The sequence below is a fragment of the Oryx dammah genome, unplaced genomic scaffold, assembly GCF_014754425.2.
Source record: "Oryx dammah isolate SB20612 unplaced genomic scaffold, SCBI_Odam_1.1 HiC_scaffold_10, whole genome shotgun sequence".
Taxonomy (NCBI): Eukaryota; Metazoa; Chordata; class Mammalia; order Artiodactyla; family Bovidae; genus Oryx; species Oryx dammah.
In genome coordinates this window covers 3,930,210-3,951,090 of record NW_024070194.1, presented here as the reverse complement: position 1 = coordinate 3,951,090, position 20,881 = coordinate 3,930,210, and the positions used below count along the sequence as shown (strand labels likewise).

General features: G+C 50.7%; 1 protein-coding gene across 2 annotated transcripts in view; it reads right to left on the bottom strand.

The window, feature by feature from the left end:
- The window catches only part of ATP9A (ATPase phospholipid transporting 9A (putative)), a 100,596-nt gene that overhangs the window by 64,439 nt on the left and 15,276 nt on the right, over positions 1-20,881 (bottom strand). For both annotated transcript variants that reach the window (XM_040248141.1, XM_040248142.1), the window contains exons 5-9: positions 10,172-10,230; positions 8,859-8,910; positions 6,650-6,744; positions 5,290-5,370; positions 4,253-4,328 (exon numbers count right to left, since the gene is read on the bottom strand). In XM_040248141.1, the coding sequence (XP_040104075.1) occupies positions 4,253-4,328; positions 5,290-5,370; positions 6,650-6,744; positions 8,859-8,910; positions 10,172-10,230 (363 nt within the window). The remainder of the gene's footprint in view (positions 1-4,252; positions 4,329-5,289; positions 5,371-6,649; positions 6,745-8,858; positions 8,911-10,171; positions 10,231-20,881) is intronic.

Below are 20,881 nucleotides of genomic sequence, written 5' to 3'. Positions count from 1 at the left end.
GAGAGGTGGGGGCAGGGGGGCCTGTCCTTTATGCCACTGGCCTCACAGGCTTCCAGAGGTGCCTGCAACTTCACAAACTACCCTGGAAACCTATGAACACGCCCCTCTCATCAGAGCACGTTCTTCCCACGGGCTGTGATTCTGCTCAGAGTCAGTGTGCAACCAGAACCTTTGGCAGACGTCTGTCTGGATGGCAGCTCTTTCCTGAGAACTCCCCTACCCCTTCCTTCCACCCCTCCATCAAAATTTGTTTTTAAAAAAGACATCAATTGTTATACACAATTTCTAAAAGAAACCCCAAAACCCAATTAACATGAGAAAAAATGCTTACCCTACTCAAAAACCAAAAAAAAATGGGAAATTCTTATTCCCATCCTTGTAATAAAAATTCAGACGCATGAGAACATGAGCGTGAGCCCAGAGGTGGGGAAACGGATTGGCACACACGCCGGCCGGGGCATCTGCTGGAACAGCCTATCTGGGGAGGAGAACGGGCAACAGCCATCAAAACCGCACCTCTGTCTCCCCTTTCCAGGATGTGCCAGGGAAATGCTCCACACAGCGGGGCAGGTGGAGAGTCAAGAAGGGCAGCAGCGCCCCGGTCCGCATGGGGAAACCAGGGGAGAAACAGACAGGAGGGGCTGGGGAGGGGGCCGGCATGCGCCGGGGACCAGGGCCACGGGCTCGGAGTGGAGGACATCGAAGCTGAAACAGGAGAAGGGGCAGCCCCGCCAAGCACTCAGGGAAGATCCCAGGAATACAAACAGCCTGGGCTCCGCAGGATAAAGGAAATCTCTAAGCTCTTGGCAAGGCACCAGCAGAGGGACGCACCCAAACCGCCAAGAGATTCAAACAGAGTCGCTAAAGGAGCACAACCCCAGGTGGAGTGCTGGGGCCGTGTCTTTCAGACAGAGACCCCGGGGAGACACCAAGGGCCCGAGTCGACGCAGTCTCCTGAACAATGTGGTTCCCTTCCAGGGAGGCGCTCAGCAGACAGAGAGCTGGAGAGAGCGCCTGCCTGCTCCCAGGAAGATGGCAAGCCCCAGCGAGTGCAAGCCAACCCCCGCAGATGGTCGGACAGGGGGAGCTGAGCTCGGGGTGCCCCGGGGTGGCCACGCGCCCATGGCTCTCACCCCAGGGCGGACATGGGTGGGTCCCAATCCCCAGCGTCCAGGGTTCTAGAGAGTCCTAATAACAGGGGCCCTTGAGGGCAGCGTCCCCATCTAGTACTGGCCAATCCTGGTGCCTTCAAAGGCCGCTGGAGATGCCCGCTCCCCCACACTCCTCAGCGCCCAGGACCAAAACGGTCTCCGGGAGATGCAGACCCCAGCCTCAGCCACCCCGCAAGAGCACGCCAGCAGTCCACAGAACCGCGCTGGTCTGCCCAGTGCTCGAAAGCTCTGTCTCTCTAACTTCTGGCTGTGCTGGGTCCTAACTGCTGCGGGTGGGCTTCCTCGAGCTGCAATGAGTGGATGGGGGTGGGGTGACTGCTTGCATGATGCACGGGCCTAATTGTCCCCCGGGGTATGGAACCTTCTCAGACCAGGAATTGAACCCACACCCCCCTCACTGGCAGGTGGATTCCTAACTGCTGGACCACCAGGGAACTCCCTAAAGGTTTTCAAGTAGTTGCCAACTTTTAAATACAGAAGCTTTCATGTTAAAATATATATATATATATAAATAGAGATTTCTGGTTTCTTCTGGAAAACTGGAAGATCTGAGGCCACTGGGTCTGCAGTCCTCACCACATCTCCGGCAGGTGCTGAGCTCAGCCACCCCGCTTGGCTCCCACTTTCCGCTCATCACTGTCCCCACTCAGCCCTGAAGACCCCTGACCTGTGCCCCTCCGCTCCCCCAGACCCCGAGCCCACTTCTGAGGCTACATCCCCGGCGGCTCCCCTCACACGGCCCCTCCCTCGGCCGTCTGCCCACTGTGTGTCCACTCTACCCTGCACACCAGGGTCTCCGACCAGCCAGGCTGCTGGGCTCGGGTATTTTCCCAGCCCCTCAGACCCTCCACTGCAGTGCTGCTGCTGGCGACCTCTGACCCCGTCTGAGACGAGAGAGAGGGTGAACCCCAGAGAGGGAGGATTCGACATGTTTACAGCAACCAGACGCTGCTCTGACATGAGTCTGTGATTCCAGGACAAGCCCAGAGGAACAGGGTACAGACCAGTAGGCATTATCAGACCCGCATGGTGTGACCCGCATGCTGGTCACAGTTCAGCCCCAACAGGGCCACCAACTGACCTGCTGCACACTGGGGTTGGGGGCAGGGGCTCAAGAAACTGTCCCTTTCCACGGAGAGCCTGAGAAGAACTGGGATCTGCAGTACTCAGGTTCCGCTTCTGCCGAGCCCCACCAGCCTCTCCTGTCTATCATCAGCCCAGTGACTCCTCAGCCTAGCAGTCCAGTTACCATGGCAACTGCATCCTTGTACAGACTGATGCCAGCCAGTGCAGCTGGACCCTTAGCATTGCCTGGCAAGCTTTTTTATTCTTTAAATTTTCAACTGATAACAGTGGAGTGATCAAGACATGGGAATTTTAGATTCTGAAGGGAACACAGAAGTGAAATCTCGAATAATTAAGATTACTCTTGAGGGCTGCTTCTGGAGTTGAGCACCGGAAGGAGAAAATGGCTTGCATTTAACTCCGTGTTTATATTAGAACCAGAGTGTGGTCAGACATCTACGCGGGGAGAAGCAGAGGCACGCTAAAGAAAAGGTAGCCACCCAGCTCCTCAGACCCACTGCAAAGCAGACGTCCACTGCAGGGCGTGGCAAGTAATGCTTCTGGATTGGGGGTCACAGGTCTCTCTCGTCCCACCTCACCAAACACAAAGAATTCACACAAGTGGGGAAAGAATGCATGTTATGACTTCACGGTGCCTTTCTGAGGAGCTACGTGAAATCTTTTTTCCACCTTCCAGGTCTCAGCGTGCCTTCCCTTCTCCTCCCAGGAGACGATCTCTCCAAGGCTGTGTGGCCTTAGGCAAATTGCTCAACCTCTCTGAGACTCAAATCCTTATTCCATTAAGTGTCCTCATTTAGTGTTGTGAGATCAAAGCAAGAGAATGGAAGATAAAACACTCTGTAAACACACAGTGCCTGATAGATAAGCCTTCTTTTTGCTAATCTCTGAAATTAAGGCCGAGAAGCTGAGCTCATCTCTGCCCACTGCACTGAGTGCATGGGCAGCAGCCTGTGCAGAGGCTCTGCCGGTCCCTCTCCTTTCAGAGGGCGCCTGACTGAGCGCCTGCTGGGCTGAAGAGCCGCAGGGCGGCAGCGAGCAGAGGGAAAGGGCTGGGAGGGGAAGTGGGGCGCAGCACGGGCTTCTCCCACAGTAAAGACAGGAAGTTGCCAGTAGTGGAATTACATGTTAAGAATTACATATTGGGTTGGCCAAAAAGTCTGTTTGGGTTCTGCGTAAGATGAAGTTTTTCGTAAGATGTCAAGGAAAAACCCAAACAAACTTTTTGGCCAACGTAATAACATATATAATACAGTGATAACAGGGGAACAGAGTTCTGCTTCTGGGGCAAAATGCCTGGGCTGGAGTCCCAGCTTTGCCTTTTCCGTGTTGTGTGACCTTGGGCAAGTTGCTTAACCTCACCGACCCTCAGCTTCCCTACGTGCAGCATGGGGACGATGCTAGCACCTGCCCGCAGGGCACTGCTGGGGGGTTAAGTGAACCACGTGACGCACAGCAGGTGTCGACAGACTGGCATCCCCACCTCCATCACTCCAGCTGCCCCAGGCGTGCTCAGCCCTGGAGCCCTTCTGCTCAGCTGCACTCCAGTGTCCCAACCTTTCCGTCCTGCGCCTCCACAGGCCATCCCGCAAACTCTGTTCTGGAGTCCAGACAATCGACGTTACCTGGGAGTCTCCAACACCGGGGCGCCATCAGGACCAGCTAGGCAGCCCTCACGGATGCAAGAGCCCGGACATCCAGGCTGATCCACTTTCTGGTACAGATTAGGACGTCAATCTCACGTGGCAATTAGGGGCTATTCCCAGAGCGGACGCTGTGGCCGAGTCCACAGGCCAGGGCGGCCTCCCCTCCAGACGCCTCCAAGCACCGGGGGGCAATTAGACGGCCGTTTCATTCCCCGGGGGTGCAGGAGCCAGTGGAAAACGCCATTTGACCGACAGCTCATTTTCCCAACTGACAGATGATTATTCTCATTATACCGAAGGATTTGCTTTCCTCTTCAAATTGCTAACACATTCCTCTGCGAGGGCACGTACCTGACGCGGTGACTGTGCCGGCCCACAGTGCATTCTCTATGCTCAGGCTCTCGCTGATCGGGGGGTCGCTGTCCTCCTGCAAAAGAGCAGATGGACACAGGCTGGCCCACCCAAGTCTGCACGGAGCCTGCTGCTATCTCCAGCCTGCTCTTTGCAAGAAAGGAAGAGAGGATGACCCCCGCATTTGGAAGCCAACAGCCCAGCCGGGAGAGAAGGCCCAAACTCATAAACCCTTATCCTTGGTGCTTCAGCCCCACGGAAATACTTGAAAACAGCAGTCCGTGATTTAAGAAATGCAAGCTTCCAGCACTGGAGGAACATTTCACAAGGTGGGAATGAATGATAATGTAAAAGGGAAATCCATCAGAAACAGCCCTTTGCTGGCCTATCTGAGGGCTTCTAGAACAAGAGCAGGCACAATTCAATACAGGTTCCATAAAGCTAACATCTCAGGTGCCTAAAGTAATTCAAATTCAATTTCTATTCCAAAAGGTTGGGATATGATTTAAAAGTTATAACCATGGTGGACAGGACTTAGAGAATATGCATTGGAAAAGACCCTGGGAAAGACTGAAGGCCAGAGAAGGAGAGGACGACAGAGGATGAGATGGCTGGATGGCATCACTGCCTCGATGGACGTGAGTTTGAGTAAACTCCGGGAGCTAGTGATGGACAGGAAGGCCTGGAGTGCTGCAGCCCTTGCGGTCGCAGAGAGTCAGAGATGACTTAGCGACTGAACAACAGCAATCAATGGGCTCACGTGAAAAAGACAGAGCAACATTAATTACAAGGACACTTGGCTCTCAGTAGTCGGCAATGAAAGCTGTTGGGAGGCTGGAAGAAATTCCCAGTTGTGTCACCTTTACTGAGAAGCAATATGTCCGTTTTCAAGGTGCAGTCTTCCGATGGGGACATCACCCCCATGTGACACAAAGCTACGCCCCGACAAAGCCCTGCTGGCACTGGGCAGCAGGCCTGCACCCCGGTCACGTGCCCCCCCCCCAGGCAGGACCCTGCGCCCCTCGAGGCTTACTCACTCGGGTGAAGGTCCCCACGAAGTTGTGAATGTCGATGTTTGGCTCTTCTGCATACACATACGAGCGAATCTGAAGAAGGTCCTGTCCCACAGGGGTGACATTTTGGAGGTAAAACAAAGTCAGCGCATGATTAAAAGGGATTTTGGGAAGCATCCACTGTTTTTCAAAAGCAACTGTACTTTCCAAACAGGCCCTCAAAACCACAGGGCAGGTGGAAAAAAAGAAGGAAACCTTCCAGCAACTTAGTCTGGGAGTCTCTACCTGCAAGATCCCCAAACACCCTGAAGCCTTAAAGGGGAGAGTCTGTGTTTACCCGGCTTTTCCAGAACTAATCGATGGTGGACATCCCTCCCCCTCTGCGACACTCTCGTTTACAAGAGTCATTCAAACCCACTGAAACCCTCGCTCATTCATCAAAGGGCCACAGGGCGCTGACTCTGTGCAAAGCCTCGGAAAGGGCAGAGAGGTGAACAAGTGTGCAAGAACACCTCCCACCCAGCAGGGTGGCTACTATCAAAACAATGGGAAAGGGGACTAACCTTCCTGGTGGTCCAGCGGCTAAGAAGCCACCTGCCAGTGCAGAGGACACGGGTTCAACCCCTGGTCCAGGAACACCCCTCATGCCTCACTTGGGGCGACTAACTGAACCCCCACAACTACCAGGCCCGTCCTCTAGAGCCCGGTCGCCCCAACAGCAGAAGCCACCCCACGGGAAGCCGCGCCCTGTGACCAGCCCCTGCTCGCCACAACTGCAGAAAGCCTGCACAGCAACCCAGACCCGGCCCAGCCAGAAGCAAATAAATAAATGAGGTTTCAAAAGCAAACGAAACCCCAGGGGCTTGTGCACACAAGGCAGGAGCGGGCCTGCTCGCTCCTGGAGGAGAAGGGCGAGGGTCGGGGGCGGAAGGGAACGCTGGAGCCGGCGGGCACGGGGACAGGACGAGAGGGAAATCCTTCAGAAACAGTCCTTTCGCTGGCCTGTCTGAGGGCTTCCAGAACAGGGCAGGGCCTCCGCAGGGAGACAAGAGCCGCAGGACCGCGTCCCGGTGGCCGTGACGCCCCTGGAGGGCATGCACGGAGGAGCGCACGACTGTGCCGCCTTTTAGTTTCATGCCAGGTCCTCCGTCAAGGTTTCGTAAGGGCTGGAGCTGCCCGCCAGAGACCATCAACCCCGTCGGCCAGGTCGGGGCTCACAAGACCGCACGGCCTGCAACCAGCGAGCGCCTGAGCCGACAGGAGGATCTGGGGGCCCCGCAGCCCCGCCTCACAGCGGGCGGCCCCCCATGTGGCCCCCGAGGCGGGTGTCAGAGCCCCACCCAGACACGGCCATCGGGGGGCTTCTGCAGGGAAAGCTACTCACAGCGGCGGTGGGCAGCCTCTGCGTGCAGGCCACCGGAAGCCGAAGCTTCCAGTCTGTCTCCCCGTCCAGCTGATCCGTCCGCAGGAAGCAGGACCCTGTGCAGAAAAGAGGGGTGCCCTCTGCGCACCTGCAGGTCAGGACTCCCCCCACCCCCATCGCGGGGGCGCCGGCAGCTCCTGCTCTAGTCCATGTCAGGACAGCCAACCGATGGCCAAGAGGCAGGAAGTAATACCCGACTTCCTGCTTTCACCATCAGCTCTGGGTTTAAATCCCCGCTCCTCCACTCACAGTGGGAGCCGGGGCTGGGCTCCTGACCGTGCTAAGTCTCAGCCTGTCGTGTATGTAAACTGGGGAAAAACGCAGACCTCACAAGCTGGCTACAGAGGATTCAGTGGGGGTGATCGTACCCCCAGACAGCAGCTGGCACAGGCTCACCAGCATTCGACTCTACAAGGTGCAGGCGTTACGAGCACCTTCTCAGGAACCGAACCTCCTGGGTTCAAGGCTCCACGGCTCACTAGCTGCGTAACTTGAGGAAGCTGCTTCCCGTGAGCCTCAGTCTCCTCGCGAGCACAAATGAGGATATCAGAGCGCCGACTCACAGCGTGAGGACTAGAGAGCTGCTTCATGCAAACTGCTCCGACCTGGGAAGGACCCTGGAGCCGTCGGCCGTGACTCCCCTGCACGCGTGACAGGTGCCGGTTTCAGCCTGATGTGTGCACGTATGAGCTGTCAGATCCATGTTTCATCAGACAGAGGAGCCGCCAAATATCCCGACACTGACGGTGAGACTTCTGAGAACTTTCAGGAAGACCCCTTCCAGTCCATCTTTTTGTTTGTTTTGTTTTTGGAAAAAAGAGAAGACTTCTGGGACCCTAATCCATTTTCACTGGCAAGGAAATAAGGACCAACCCGAGGACAAAGCTGTAGTGTTTAAAAAACTTTTACTGGGAGTGCATTCCACGCACCCTGGATGATGTACTGTATCACTCATGAGCATACCCTGGCCACCTGACGCAGAGAGCCAACTCACTGGAAAATATCCTGAGGCTGGAAAAGACCCAGGGCAGGAGGAGAAGGGGGCGAGAACCAGCATAAGATGGTTGGATGCACATGAGTCTGAGCAAACCCCGGGAGACAGTGAGGGACAGGGAAGCCTGGCACACCGCAGTGCATGGGGTCACAGTCGGACGCAACTGAGCGGCTGAACAACAACAAATTAAGTAGGAAACCTCATCCTCACTTTTATCCAGTTCATCACAGAATGAGGTTGCAGCAAGCTCAAAAGAGTATAAACGTGGATTTTTCTGAGGTTCAAAGATCTCTGCTTCTGCCTGCTAGGCAAGAGAAAAATGGCCTTGTTTCCTGAGAACAGCTTAAATAACAAAAATAAAAAGGAGATTCGAGTCAACTGATGAGGCAGGCAGGCAGGCAGGCAGCAGAGGGGGCAGCCACCCCGGGAAATACAGCCGGGCCTCCAACCCTGCTGTGGATGCAGATGGCTGAGTGTCCAGCATCATTTCATGTGAGGGACATGAGGATCCATGGATTTGGTACCCACGGTGGGGGGTGGGGGGTGTCCTGGAACCAACCCCCCTGGGACACGGAGAGACGATGGTAACTGTGACATGTAGGGTCTTGAAGGAGACGGAGAGGGTCACTCAGGCAAACAGGCTGTAAACAAGAAATAAATGGACGGGCAGGGGCGACCATGGCCCCATTGCTCGTGAGCCAAGGTATGGGGGAAGGCCACCCCCTCTCTTCTGCCCGGCTTCTCTCCTGCCCGGCTTCTCTCCTGTCCCACCTCGTGACACACCGCCCAGTATCTTCTCAGAAGAGAGTCTGTTGCTGTTGGCTTCTGTGTGTTCGACACACTTCCTCATCCCAACTCCAGAGGCTGAGCTGAATGCAGCCCAGCGCAGGGTGGGGGGTGATGCCCAGCCACCACATGTGACCCCCCAGCGGTGACTCAGCAGAGGTCCCGCTGTCTCTGTCGTGATCAGAAGCTGTTGACCTGCATGCACCAAGCCCCCCCCCCCCGCCGCCCCCACCTCCTTTTTAAAAACTGCTCTATGAAAAGAAGCAGTTTTGGTCTTCCTCCATGGCTCCAAAATGAGCACCCACTTCTGTCACATTTTCAACTGATTATTGTGCCAAATCACCACTGAAAGGTTAATGGCTATTTCCAAAATTGATCCCAGATGCTTACCATTTTTTTCTGATGTCCTCAGGAAGATCATGTCGGCAGGGACCCGCTGGTTCTGTGTTATGAACAGAGAGACTGTTACCATGAGTGCCTCTGTGTGGGGATTCGCACCCCCCTACCCCTGGCCCACTTGGTGAGGGGTGGGGGGGCGGGGGGGGAACCAAAACCCACAGCCTCTTTTAAGTGTCTGCCGTTGTCGGAGACAAATCTGGGGATTTATCCTGTTTTTGAATCTGCAAAATCTTGCACTGCTGCTGTTACATTGCTAATCCCCTATTGAAATCTTATCTTGAAAAGAGAGCTTCCCATTTTCTGGCGAATCCAACCATTACCTCCTGCAACTGCAGCCTGCGGACCCGGGGGGCCCAAAGCCTGCTCCCCGAGCTGGCTCTCATCCAGGCTGTCTGCCGAAACTAAAGACAGACGTATGCTAGGCTCATCTTTCTGCTTCGACCAGTTTTCTGGCTTGATGTTTGGCTTCGAACGGGATTTAAATAAGGAAGTCAAGTAGGAAGAAGCAAAAAAAAGCCACGCTCAAAAAAAAAAAAAAGAGGGTCGCCAACAGTAGCCCTCGTGTAATTGTGAACAGGAAAGTGTGTCACAGCAGAAAGAGGTCTGCGAGGGTCTTCGCAGCTGCCACTCAGGAGAGCTTTGCTTTACCTCAAATCAACTGTGAGTTCTTAGATTTAATCCTTTTAAAAGAGCAGAGTTCACTTCCTACAGAAAGGAGTTGAGATGCAGTCCTTCCCTAATCAAGTATGATTCCAAGACGCTCCAGGGCCACCCCCGAATCCAGCACCTCCCAGAGTACACAGTACCAGGAGGCATGAGCTCTGGTTGCACTAACATAACAGCAGCGCTGTTTTTTAAAATGCATTTGTGGCCTTCTTACCCTTCTCATGTTTCATTAACCCCAAGTCCCCATAAAATGACAGAAAAGCACAATGTTTAAGTCAAAAATACACAACCTAAAACTGTTCAACAGGCAAATGACTAATATTTTTATGTGCTGATACAGGCAGCCGGCCTCTAGGAAAAAACTTTATGATGAGTTAAAAACAAAAAGACTCCCAAACAAAGAACACATCAAACAGGAAATCAGAGCTTGTACTCTTCGTGTTTGGAAGCGGGATTGCTGGCTGAGCAGCACAGAAACCTTGAAACAGTACTTTGTGTGCGTGTCTCACGTTTCTCCCAGGCAAAGGTGCCGGGTAGAGCCCAGAAAGCTTATGGCCACAGATATAGGCATCGCACGGCAGGATTAAGTGGGCGTGACCACGCAGCAGCGGTCACAAGCCACGAGGATCCGCTCTCACCTTCTCGACGATGATAAGGTCTCCCACCTGGATGCTGGAGCTCTTCACCTTCACCGTCCCTGCAAAGAAGCAGGCCCACGATATATTACGTCTGAATTCAAGTCCTTGTGTCGCTACAGAGCGTCCGCCAGCCTGCACACCCTGAAGGATGTGCCCCCCAAACCCAGTGGCTGCAGCGTCTCCTGCCTCTCTGAAAAAAGGTTCTTCTGCTGCAGAGACCAATTCCAAACCCGATCCCCACTTCTGAGAGCCCTGGAAGGACTCAGAGGCCTCAAGTCAGATCTTCCGTCCTAATGGCACCTTAGAGGCTCTTCTGAATCAGCGCTATAAAAGATTCATTCAGCCTCACACACACAGAGAGAAATCAGTAAGAAAATCCAAAGGCAGATCCATGGTCAAAAGATCAACACTGAATTCTCAGCACCACCAAAAAGAAAGAAGTTAACCCAAAACGACTTTTTACAATTTGCAATTGCTATGCAGTATGGTTCATATGGGCTCCCTGGTGGCTCACACAGTAAAGAATCCGCCTGCAAAGCAGGAGACCCTGCTTCCATCCCGGGGTCAGGAAGATCCCTTAGAGAAGGGAATGACCCGCTCCACTCTTCTTGCCTGGGAAATCTCACGGACTGAGGAACCTGGCGGGCTACAGTCCACGGTGTCGCAAAGAGTCAGACATGACTTAGCGACTCAACAACAGCAAATGGCTTATATGATTCTAATCAGACCACACAACTCTGGCTAGATGCTTATCTGGATAAATAATAACATTAAAACATGGATCCCATGCTAAGCGCTGTATACACATTGACATCCTAATGGCTTCACTTCCTCCTCTCAATGGCCATCAGAAAAGATATTATCTCTAGCTTTCAGACAAGGGAAGTGGGCTCAGAGAGGCCCCATCTGCCCCCAGTCTCACAGAACAGGTCAGCACCAAGAGGCACAGCCCCACCTGACTTCAGAGGAAGGAAGAAAAAACAGGAAATTCAATTCAACTCAAAAAACATTTACTGAAGTGCCATGGTCTAGGAATTCAAAGAAGACAGTCCCTCATCCTAAAAAAGCCCACAGTCCCGTGCAGGAGTCAGCAAAGGCGTCCTGGGAAGCACAGGACAGTACAGAGTTTAGGTTCTGCAGCCAATAAACAAACTCAAATCTCCCAACAACTGTTCTCCCCAAAGGCCAATCCTCTTTTGTGTGTTTATGTTGGACAATGTAAAGACCATTCCTGGCACCCGGGCCGAGGTGGTGGGCTGAATTTGGTCTGCCAGCTGTAGTCTGCAAACCCATGAGCTGTGAGAAAGACAGCTGGATAGATGCTGTGAGTGCAAAATAGAGTGTGAAAGGACAGGAATTAGGTGGGTGCAGGAAGGAAGCAGGAAGGAAGGCCTCCTCCCTTCTGAAGGAGGACGGAGAACGGTGGCTGGCACCCCGAGGGCATGTGACGACTCACCCCAGGTTCAAGCCCCTTCAGCTACGCCTGCTGGAGGCCAGGGGTTCCAAGGGTGGGCTCTATGGACTTGCACCCATGGAGCAGAGCAGGCAAGAGACACATAGTGAGTGGGGTGGGGCATGGGGAGGTGTCAACAAGCACTTCACAGGGGAGCTGAGGCCAGACCTGACCAGATGATTCTGGCTACCAGCATCAGGAAAAAGGTATGAGATGAGAAAGAGACGCGTGAGCAGTACACGTATGTGTGTGGCCGCGAGCTGGAACTCCTTCAGCAAGACCAGAAGCATCACACGGAGCACAGAGATGAAGGTCTGCGGGCGGCCAGGTGGCCCAGCCCCTTGTGAACAAGCCTGCGGAGGACGCGCGTCTTCACCCTCGTGAGGGACGGGATTCCCACACGAGGGAGCAGCACCACCAAAACCGTCATGCTCCTGGCACCTCCTGTTAGGCTCATTTAATAAGTCCAGGGGTCCTGAATCTGCTGTCCCCGACTGTGGGCTCCTTTATCTGACATACACCCAACATTCACCACCAGAAACTTGTGCACGCAGCTCAGATTATTTTATCTGACACTTTTCACATCATTTAATGCCACAGGTCTTTCCAGTAATTCATCACTGCTGAGATGCTTCAAAGCATTCCGAAGACTTCAACTGAAACAATTCTTTCTCAGAGGTTCCACAGGGTTTGATCTTTAACTAAGGTTTGTCCTTAATTAAATTCTGTCATGGTAACAGTGAGGAGACCTCGTGCTAAAAGGGCAGCTCTCAAACACGAATGACGTCTAGGCACGATGCAGAGGGTTCTCAAGGTGGCTTGCCGGGCCCAGCTGGACCCTCCCTCCCCCGAAAAGGGAGACTTCTATAGAGCCTTGCTTCCATAAAGCAGAACTCAAGCCAACAGCCTGAGCCGGGGGCACCCTTGGAGCCCACTCGCCTTAAGCATTGGTGACGCTGCTATCTTTGCAGAGGGAACCTGCGCTAATCTTGAGTCAGCTCATTAGAAATGCATGAATGAACAGGGGGTGCGAAGCAGAGAATTCTCTTCCTGCCTGAACAATGCTTCTGGCCCCACCGGGGGGCAACAGGGAAAAAAACGCACAACAGACACACTGCTCTTTCTGGGCAGCTTATCAAGGATCTTCCTGGAGGGAAGATCGTAAATTCAGCACGTCCCCCTAGCCCCACCCCCTGGTGCCTGTAAGTTTTTCCTGCTTCACCCCAACTTTCCCAAACATAAATTTACACATTGTCTTTGGTGTTCTCACAGGAATTTACGCTGGTGGCCTGAGCCTCTGTTCTGATCTTCAAGACCTACTCACACGTTTTCTCTGAACGGCCAACCCTAAGAACACTGTTATAATTCCTATTAAATAATAACTGCATCTGGATGTGCGTGGGTATGTGAGCAAGATAGAGGACAAAATCAGGGGGATTATCCTAAAAAGGTTAATCTAGGGACAGAAGAGATTTATCCTTTTCTTTGGCATATGTACTTTCTAAATGCTTCACGATGATTTTTCTTTTTTTAAGAGTTAACATGAGAGGCTCTTCCAATAAGAAAAAATATATAATAAATTAAATTAGCTCCAACCTCTAAGTGACCAGGCCCAGACATTCCCCTTCCATGGCAGGGTTCTGATTTATGGTCGGTTAATTTGAACTCTGCCTCTCTGTCCATCTGCTCTGCCTCAACAAAAACCCCTTTAATCCACTGCGCTTGCAGAGCAGTTTCTGACCAACCCCAGCAGGCCGATCCCTCCAACAAACCCTCCTACTGTAACGGGCTCCATGTCGAGAGGAGAGCGGGGGGGGGGGGGGGGGGGGGGGGCCCCCCCGGCACCTCCCTATGAGGTCCCTGGGGAGTCTCAGTCACAGGCCCCTCGTTAGCATGTTAGTATTCGGTGGGAGGAGCCTCAGCTTTTCAGGTTCCACACAGGGGGACCCTCAGTCTCACCCTCTCCACTGAGCCAACACCCAGGTCACACTATAAGTTTGGACCTCTTGGGTCATGCTGGCATTCTGGGGTGATGACAACTGCGCGGTTCACCAGCGTTAAACGGGCAGCTAGCGGGAGCCGCTGCACAGCACAGGGAGCTGGGCTGGATGCTCCGTGATGCCCTAGAGCCATCATGGTGGGACAGTGGGCAAGGGGAGGAGGGGGGTCCAGGAGGGAGGGGACGTGTGACGTCCCCTCACAGCTGGTTCACGCCGCTCCACCTCCGAAACCAACACTACACTGGAGAGCCAATATCCTCCAAATTAAAACAACAAGAATGTCTGGCTCACATCTGCACGCAGAACACACGTGTCCCTGCTCGTTCTGACGAGAGAAGGCAAAACCAGAAGAACGAAAGGAGGGAAAGCGGCCGGAAGGAAAGAGAAGGGGAAGCAGAGATCCCCACTTTGATTTCATCCCTGGGGGTTTTGCTGCCCACATCCAACATCTGAATGACATGCCCTCTCTAAGGCAGCCTTGAGTGGTAAAGAAACCACCGCTGCGGCAGGACAGAAACAGGCCCAAAGTCAGTGGTGAAGAACCAGGCGCGCAGTGGCTGGGATTAACTCCCCAAAAGAGAAGAATCTCATAACTGTGGAAAGGGTCCAAAGCACATGATGTCTAACCATGCCTGAGCCGCTGTTCTGAGCGTTCCACCAAAGTTCCTGCAAGAAAGGAAGAGCAAAAGCGTTCACGCTCTCGCAGAGCTCCCCATCTTCCTGACAAAGGAAAACAAGGCCTGAAAAATGGCACAGCGACAGGGACAATGACCTAGACCCTCAAGAGAGACAAGATCCTGAGGCTCCCTGGTGGCTCGGTGGCCAAGAGTCTGCCTGCCAATGCAGGGGGCACAGGTTCGATCCCTGGTCCGCGAAGATCCCACAGGCCCTGGAGCAACTGAGTCTGTGCTCTAGAGCCGGGAGCCACAACTCCTGAGTCCATGGGCTGCAACTCCTGAAGCCCACACGCCCTAGAGCTGGTGCTCTGCAACGAGAAGCCATTGCAACACGAAGCCCGTGCACCACAGTGAAGAGGAGCCCCCGCGCACCACAACTAGAGAACACCCACGTGCAGCAACAAAGACCCAGCACAGCCAAAAATAAATAAGCTGTTCTGAGAGAGACGGAGAGGCGCTCTCCCTACAGTCCCTTATCGGACTGCAAGAAAATTCTCTCTTAACACCCCACTGGGAAGTCAGCAGACCTACTTCCCAAGGGCTCCGATTCTCTGTTCCTTTTTTCTCCCCCCCATCTACTCCAGAGACTCCTAAAGCTTCCAGAGACAGAGCCCAGCCCTGTATATTCATGTGACCTGTGTATTCACATGGATCCCCTTACCCTTGGCGAATGGCCTACTCTTTTCATACCATAATTCTTAATAACTTTTAAACAAGGGACCCTGAATGTTCATTTTGCACCACAAAGTACACAGCTGGTCCTGCTCAGGAGTGAAAACACGCACTCAGACCTGCTTTACAAAGGGAGGAGGAGACCTGGTCTAGGAACTGAAGACACAGAACTCCCACCTTGCCCCCCAGACCTCCCTTTTCTGTCGGACCCTGTCACACTCAACCTCCAACCTCTTGGCTCTAGGATTTTCACCTATCTTTGTAGAAACTCTACAGAAGTTGGGTAAGAGATTTTTCAAAGGTTAAGTGGCAGATTGCCTGCCAGCCACATCCTAAATCATGAAATGCCTTCTATAAAATAAATGCACCCCGTTCAGCTTCAGCCACTTCACCCAAGCCGTCTCTTGAGTCAGAGTTTATAATGGGGAACAAACTTCCAATTACTAGATCTGTTTATTTCTGCAGAGATGGACCCCAGAGCCTTTCATAAGCAAACCTGTTGAGCCCAAACCATGCTTTTCATGGATGAGAGCTTCAGAATAAGGGCAGTTTGTCTACACTGCAGAGAGAAACCAGATGTTTTCCATGAGCTGAAACAAGCAAATGACAATTCAGTCAAACTGCAGAACCACCCGCAAAAAAAAAAAAAAGTAAATTCCAGGGCACTAGTACGTGTGGGTCAATTTTCTGACCCCCGAACACCTCCAGCTATACTTCTATTTTTCATTGTGCACGCAGGACATTAATTGCCTTTGTAGGTCTCTAGCAGCAAGCTCCATGCACTAACCCTGGTTAATGTATAACTCTTTAACTCGCACTCTAATCTGACTGTGACAGTGATGAGTTGTAAATTCTACAGCATGTGTACATTTCCTGGGCTTGACACGAAAACGCCTCTGCAGACCCAGCAGAGTTCACAGGTTTAAAGTTGATATTTTCGTCTTCCAGTCGGGTTGTCTTGCATTGCCCAAAGCCAGAGAAAAGACTGTTATGCGAAAACAGGGAACGGGTGGAAGAGTATTATTATAAATTCCATGGGCCACTTCCTGGGGCTTTTGTTTAAATTAGCGGGAACTTTAAAAAGAAAGGCTGGAGTTTAAATTTAACAAGTTTATACTCAACAGAGGCTTTTAAAATAAATATATAAATGGTCTTCCCCTGCTTCTGGTGCCCAATAATGATGGAATAGACCAACACCCCCGGCAGGGGGTAAATACCTGTTGGGAAAGATAACAGTGCAATTTGCATGTGAGATTTTTTTTCCGGGGTTGCTTTTTTATTTTGATTAAACAGTAGATCAGTTGACCAGTGATTTGTAATAAAGTGAATTCTGAGTAGTTTGAAAGAATAAAAGGAACCTTATGAGTTTGAAATAACAAACTTTGTATCTGTCAGAAAATATATGGGAAAGTGTTCGGCAAGACCTATTTTAAGTTAAGACTTGTAAAAGCTAATGTTCTGAATCTTGATGAGAGAAGCCTGGGAAGGGAAATGCTTTGCTTACTGAGCTGTATTTGAGAGGCTCAGTAAAAACCTTTGCAATTGTTTTGCAGCAGGAATATCCAAACGACCATCACTAAACAGATACAAGCTATTTACGAATAAAATAGATAAGGTCCTAGTGTTTAGCACAGGAACTAGATTCAATAACCTGTAATAAACCAAAGTGCAAAAGAATATATGTTATGTATCACTGAATCATTGTGCTGTACACCAGAAATTAACATAACACTGTAAATCAACTGTACTTCAGTAAAATCAAATTTTTAGCAAACTGTATTCAATGTCCTGTGAGAAGCCACAGCAGAAAGAATACAGAAGAAAGAAATGTCTGTCTGTGTCTAATGTCTTACCGAGTCGCTCTGCTGTACCGCAGAGGCTGGTACAACACTGGGAATCAACTATACATCAACTTCAAAAATACAGTTTAAAATGATTTTTAATAAGAAAGTTTTAAAAGATCATCAATGTAATTCTCTTCTCAAGAAAAGTATGAAGACATTTTTAGTGTTATCCCATGTCTGGACAGAGTTCATGCTTTGAAAACGTGAATGGTACCTGTGTTTAGGAATACAGAGTTTCCGTTTAGCTAATTAACTATTAGCTAAACAACTGCCACTAACGAACCCATGTTCCCTGCCCTATCCGATCTCCTGACAAACTCCACTGGAATACAAGGTCCTAAAGGAAACGCACGTGTGTCTTTATACCTCAAATTTTAGTCATATTCACTGCAGTCTTAAATAATGGGGTAAAGTGGATTCTGAATTAAAATTTTTAAAATGCTCTCAAATGGAAGTGAGACCCTTGAGATTACTCTGTAACTGTGCATAGAGCAGCATGGAGGAACACTCTGGAAAGAACGGGGAAAGGGTGAAGATACCAGCTCCGTTTTTTACACATCTGTCCTAAAAAGCTGAAGATAAGACAGAGTCCCTCCATTTTGCACAGACCTTTGACTTATGACTTGCGGTTCACCCTGGGCCCAGATGTTCCCAGCAGGAAAGAAGCACCAGCAATTGTGTTAATTGTGCTTCTGTTTGCACTTTCTTTCAAGGCTAATTATCCACTTGCTTCATTTAGCCCTTGATCACAAGTTAGGCTGGGAAAACATTCCTGGCATGAAGACCCCTGGAATTCATCTGGTGAAAATTCGAAACCAGTTACCCACACCCCACCTGTGATAAGCAAGGCAGGTTCCCCGCTTCAGAAATAAAGTTTGGGTTTGGGGAAAGTCAAGGATAAAGAAAAATAATTCCTTTACTAATTATTATTTCTTGGCCCAAGCCAAATCTTTCAAGTAGCAAAACAAAAGTTTCGCTGAGTCTGCTATGACTTCAAGACCCTCTCTTCTTTGGCGTTGGCGTTTCCAGGGCCACTGAATGCTATTAATTTGGAAAGACAGCTCTACAATTAAAGTCATAAAACGCATAAAGGTCAGAGAACCTCTCTTAAGTCTCTCAACAGGTTTAAATGTGGATTTCACGTAGGAGGAAAGGGGATGATTACTTATTGAAAAGCGTCCTTCCTATATGGCTTTCAACAGTTTGTCTGCCTCAGAATGAGGAGGCTGGATCGGCTTCTTTGGACTCAGAAGTGTGTTCTGTCATATTGTATATTCAATATCCTGTAATAAATCGTAACAGAAAATAATCTGAAAAGGCTTCCCTGTTGGCTCAGAAGTAAAGAATCTGCCTGCAGTGCAGGAGATGCGAGAGATGCGGGTTCAATCCCTGGGCTGGGAAGATCCCCTGGAGAACGAAATCACTCCCGTATTCATTCTTGCCTGGAAATGCCCACGGACAGAGGAATCCAGTGAGGAACCATGGGGGTCACAAGAGTTGGACACGACGTAGTGACTAAACCACCATCACATATGCGTGTGGGGCTGGCCAAAAAGATCTCACAGAAAAGTGCAAAACGAACGTTTTGGCCAACTCAACATATAACTGAATCACTTTGCTGTACCCCAGAAACAAGCACAGTGTAACAGAACGCTGTAAATCAACTAAGGCTTCAATTTTAAAAATGCCTTTTTAAACTATGTCCTAAAAGCTCAACACTGTGGTGATTACTAAGAGACTTTACGAGGAAGTCCGAGCCTCAGCTGGGGGCCCGGTGGCGACCAGACTCACAGACGAAGGTGTCCCATCAGACATCCAGGCTCACGCCTAACTGCCACATCATCTCGGACACGACGCTGTCCCTCTCTGAGCCTCGGATGTCCATCTGTAAAACCCACCTCCGTGAGGCTGTTTTAAAAAGTACAGGGCAGACCTTACCCAGCGCCTGGCTGGTTTATAGCCAAAAAACCTTTCTTCGTTTTTTCCTCTCCTGCTTCCCACTTTGGACAGCATTTTTCTAACAGTTCCTGCCGCATGCCGTGATGACAGATTCCCGGGTCACAAAATGAACTTGCCCAGAGTCTCTGGTCTTCACTGGCCTATATGGTCTTTTCTTCCCTTTTCCCGGGAAGGAGCGGCTCAGGAAACAAGGCTGAGTTGGGAAAAACAAGATGGAGCCAGAATGTGGAATTCTGTCCCCCACGCTTCTAACCATCACTGTCCATGACCTTTGGGGGACTCTTTCTTTTTCCTTTCTTCCAGCTGTTGCCAGGTCTCTGTGGAGGCTTACAAGCTTCTCCACTTGCTGAGCACACGCTCTACAGCACGCTGGCTCAGTTACTGTGGCACACACACTTAGCTGTCCTGCAGCGTGCGGGAACTTAGTTCCCTGACCAGGGATTGAACCCTAGTCCTCTGCATTAGAAGGCAGGTTTCTTAACCTCTGGATCACCAGGGCAGTGCCCCGGAGAACTCTTTACCAGGCCACTTCCCGGGCATGTGATCCAGGCAACGGCACAGGGAGAGGCACTCGGAAGCGGCCGTGACTTGGTTTAACGCTCTGCTGAGCCATCCTGAACTTCTGGACAGTTTTTGAACGGGGGCCCCTTGCCCCTCTGCATTCAGCACTGCAAATCACAAAGCCAGCCCTGCCTTCTTTCGTCCTCTAGGACTCAGGATGCAGGTCACCTCTTCTGCGAAGACACCAGCAGCTCGTGCCTGATGCACTCCCATAACCTCCCCTGACTTCCAGCTCACACCTCCATTTAGTCATCCACCAATATTTAAGGAAGCCCTGCTACAATACCACTAGTGCTGCCTTTCTTGGGCACAGACCTAATCCCAGCCCAGTGCTAAATTCTTCTCATGCAAGACTTATACTCACAGCAGCTCTCTAAGGTAGGCACTATTATTATCCCCAATTCACTGACTGGTTAAAGGACCTGCCCCACGGCAGAGGGGCGGCACAGGTAGGACTCTTGAATCCGGCAGAACACAAACTCAAAACCACTAACTTCTTCCACCGCCAGGCACTGTGCTCAGGACCAGGAATGCAGTGGTTGCTCAGAAGGGCCATAATGCTCGTGCCACTACAGTATAATTACCAGTTATATTTTATAATCATCCTAATTACCTGTCTGGATACCTTGCTGCACCATTAATTCCCTGAAGTCCCAATCTCTCATGTTTATCTCTGCAATACAGAAACCTATCACAAACTCTGAGAAGTGATGGGGTCTCAAATACCCTTGAAGAATAAATAAAAGGCCATTTGTATGTGTAGGTTAATTTTACTATTGCTGCTGCTGCTGCTGCTAAGTCGCTTCAGTCGTGTCCGACTCTGTGCGACCCCAGAGACGGCAGCCCACCAGGCTCCCCCGTCCCTGGGATTCTCCAGGCAAGAACACTAGAGTGGGTTGCCATTTCCAAATACTTATTAAACTATGACAATTACATTAAAAATTGATCTACTGGTGTGTTCTAGACACATCTTGATTGAAATAAGATGATCAAAACCCTTGGAAGCAGCAATTAAAAAAAAAAACAAAACTATCCATTTTTCCTCCCAGTGCTAAGTTCCTGATTTCCAGCGTTTTAAGTTCAGTTGTTTAAAATCAACTTTTTCCCTCCAAGTTCAATTTGGTTAACATAATGCCTCTAAAACTTTGGCAACATCCCAGAATCTGTGCCACTGACATTCTTATAATGATACTAACTCTGCGACATCTTGAATCTAATTTTGAGACATTGGGCAAACAAACTGAGGGTCAGACTGCAAAGTGGCCTGAAACTAGCCTGTCCTTTTCAGAAATGTCAATGTCACAACAAAGAAATCGGGGGCGCTCTGCCAAGTTAGAGGAGATTAAGGAAGCAGTCAAATGTAGCTGGCAAACCCGTACTACTTTCTGGACTAGGAGGAAGAAAAACACTATTAAAAAACATTTAGGGAACAAATGGCAAATTCTGAGGGAGAAGTATAGAGGAAGTTAACAGTCATATATTGATGATAAATTTCCTGATTTTGTAATTATACTGTGTTATTTAAGAGAAACATCCTACTAGGA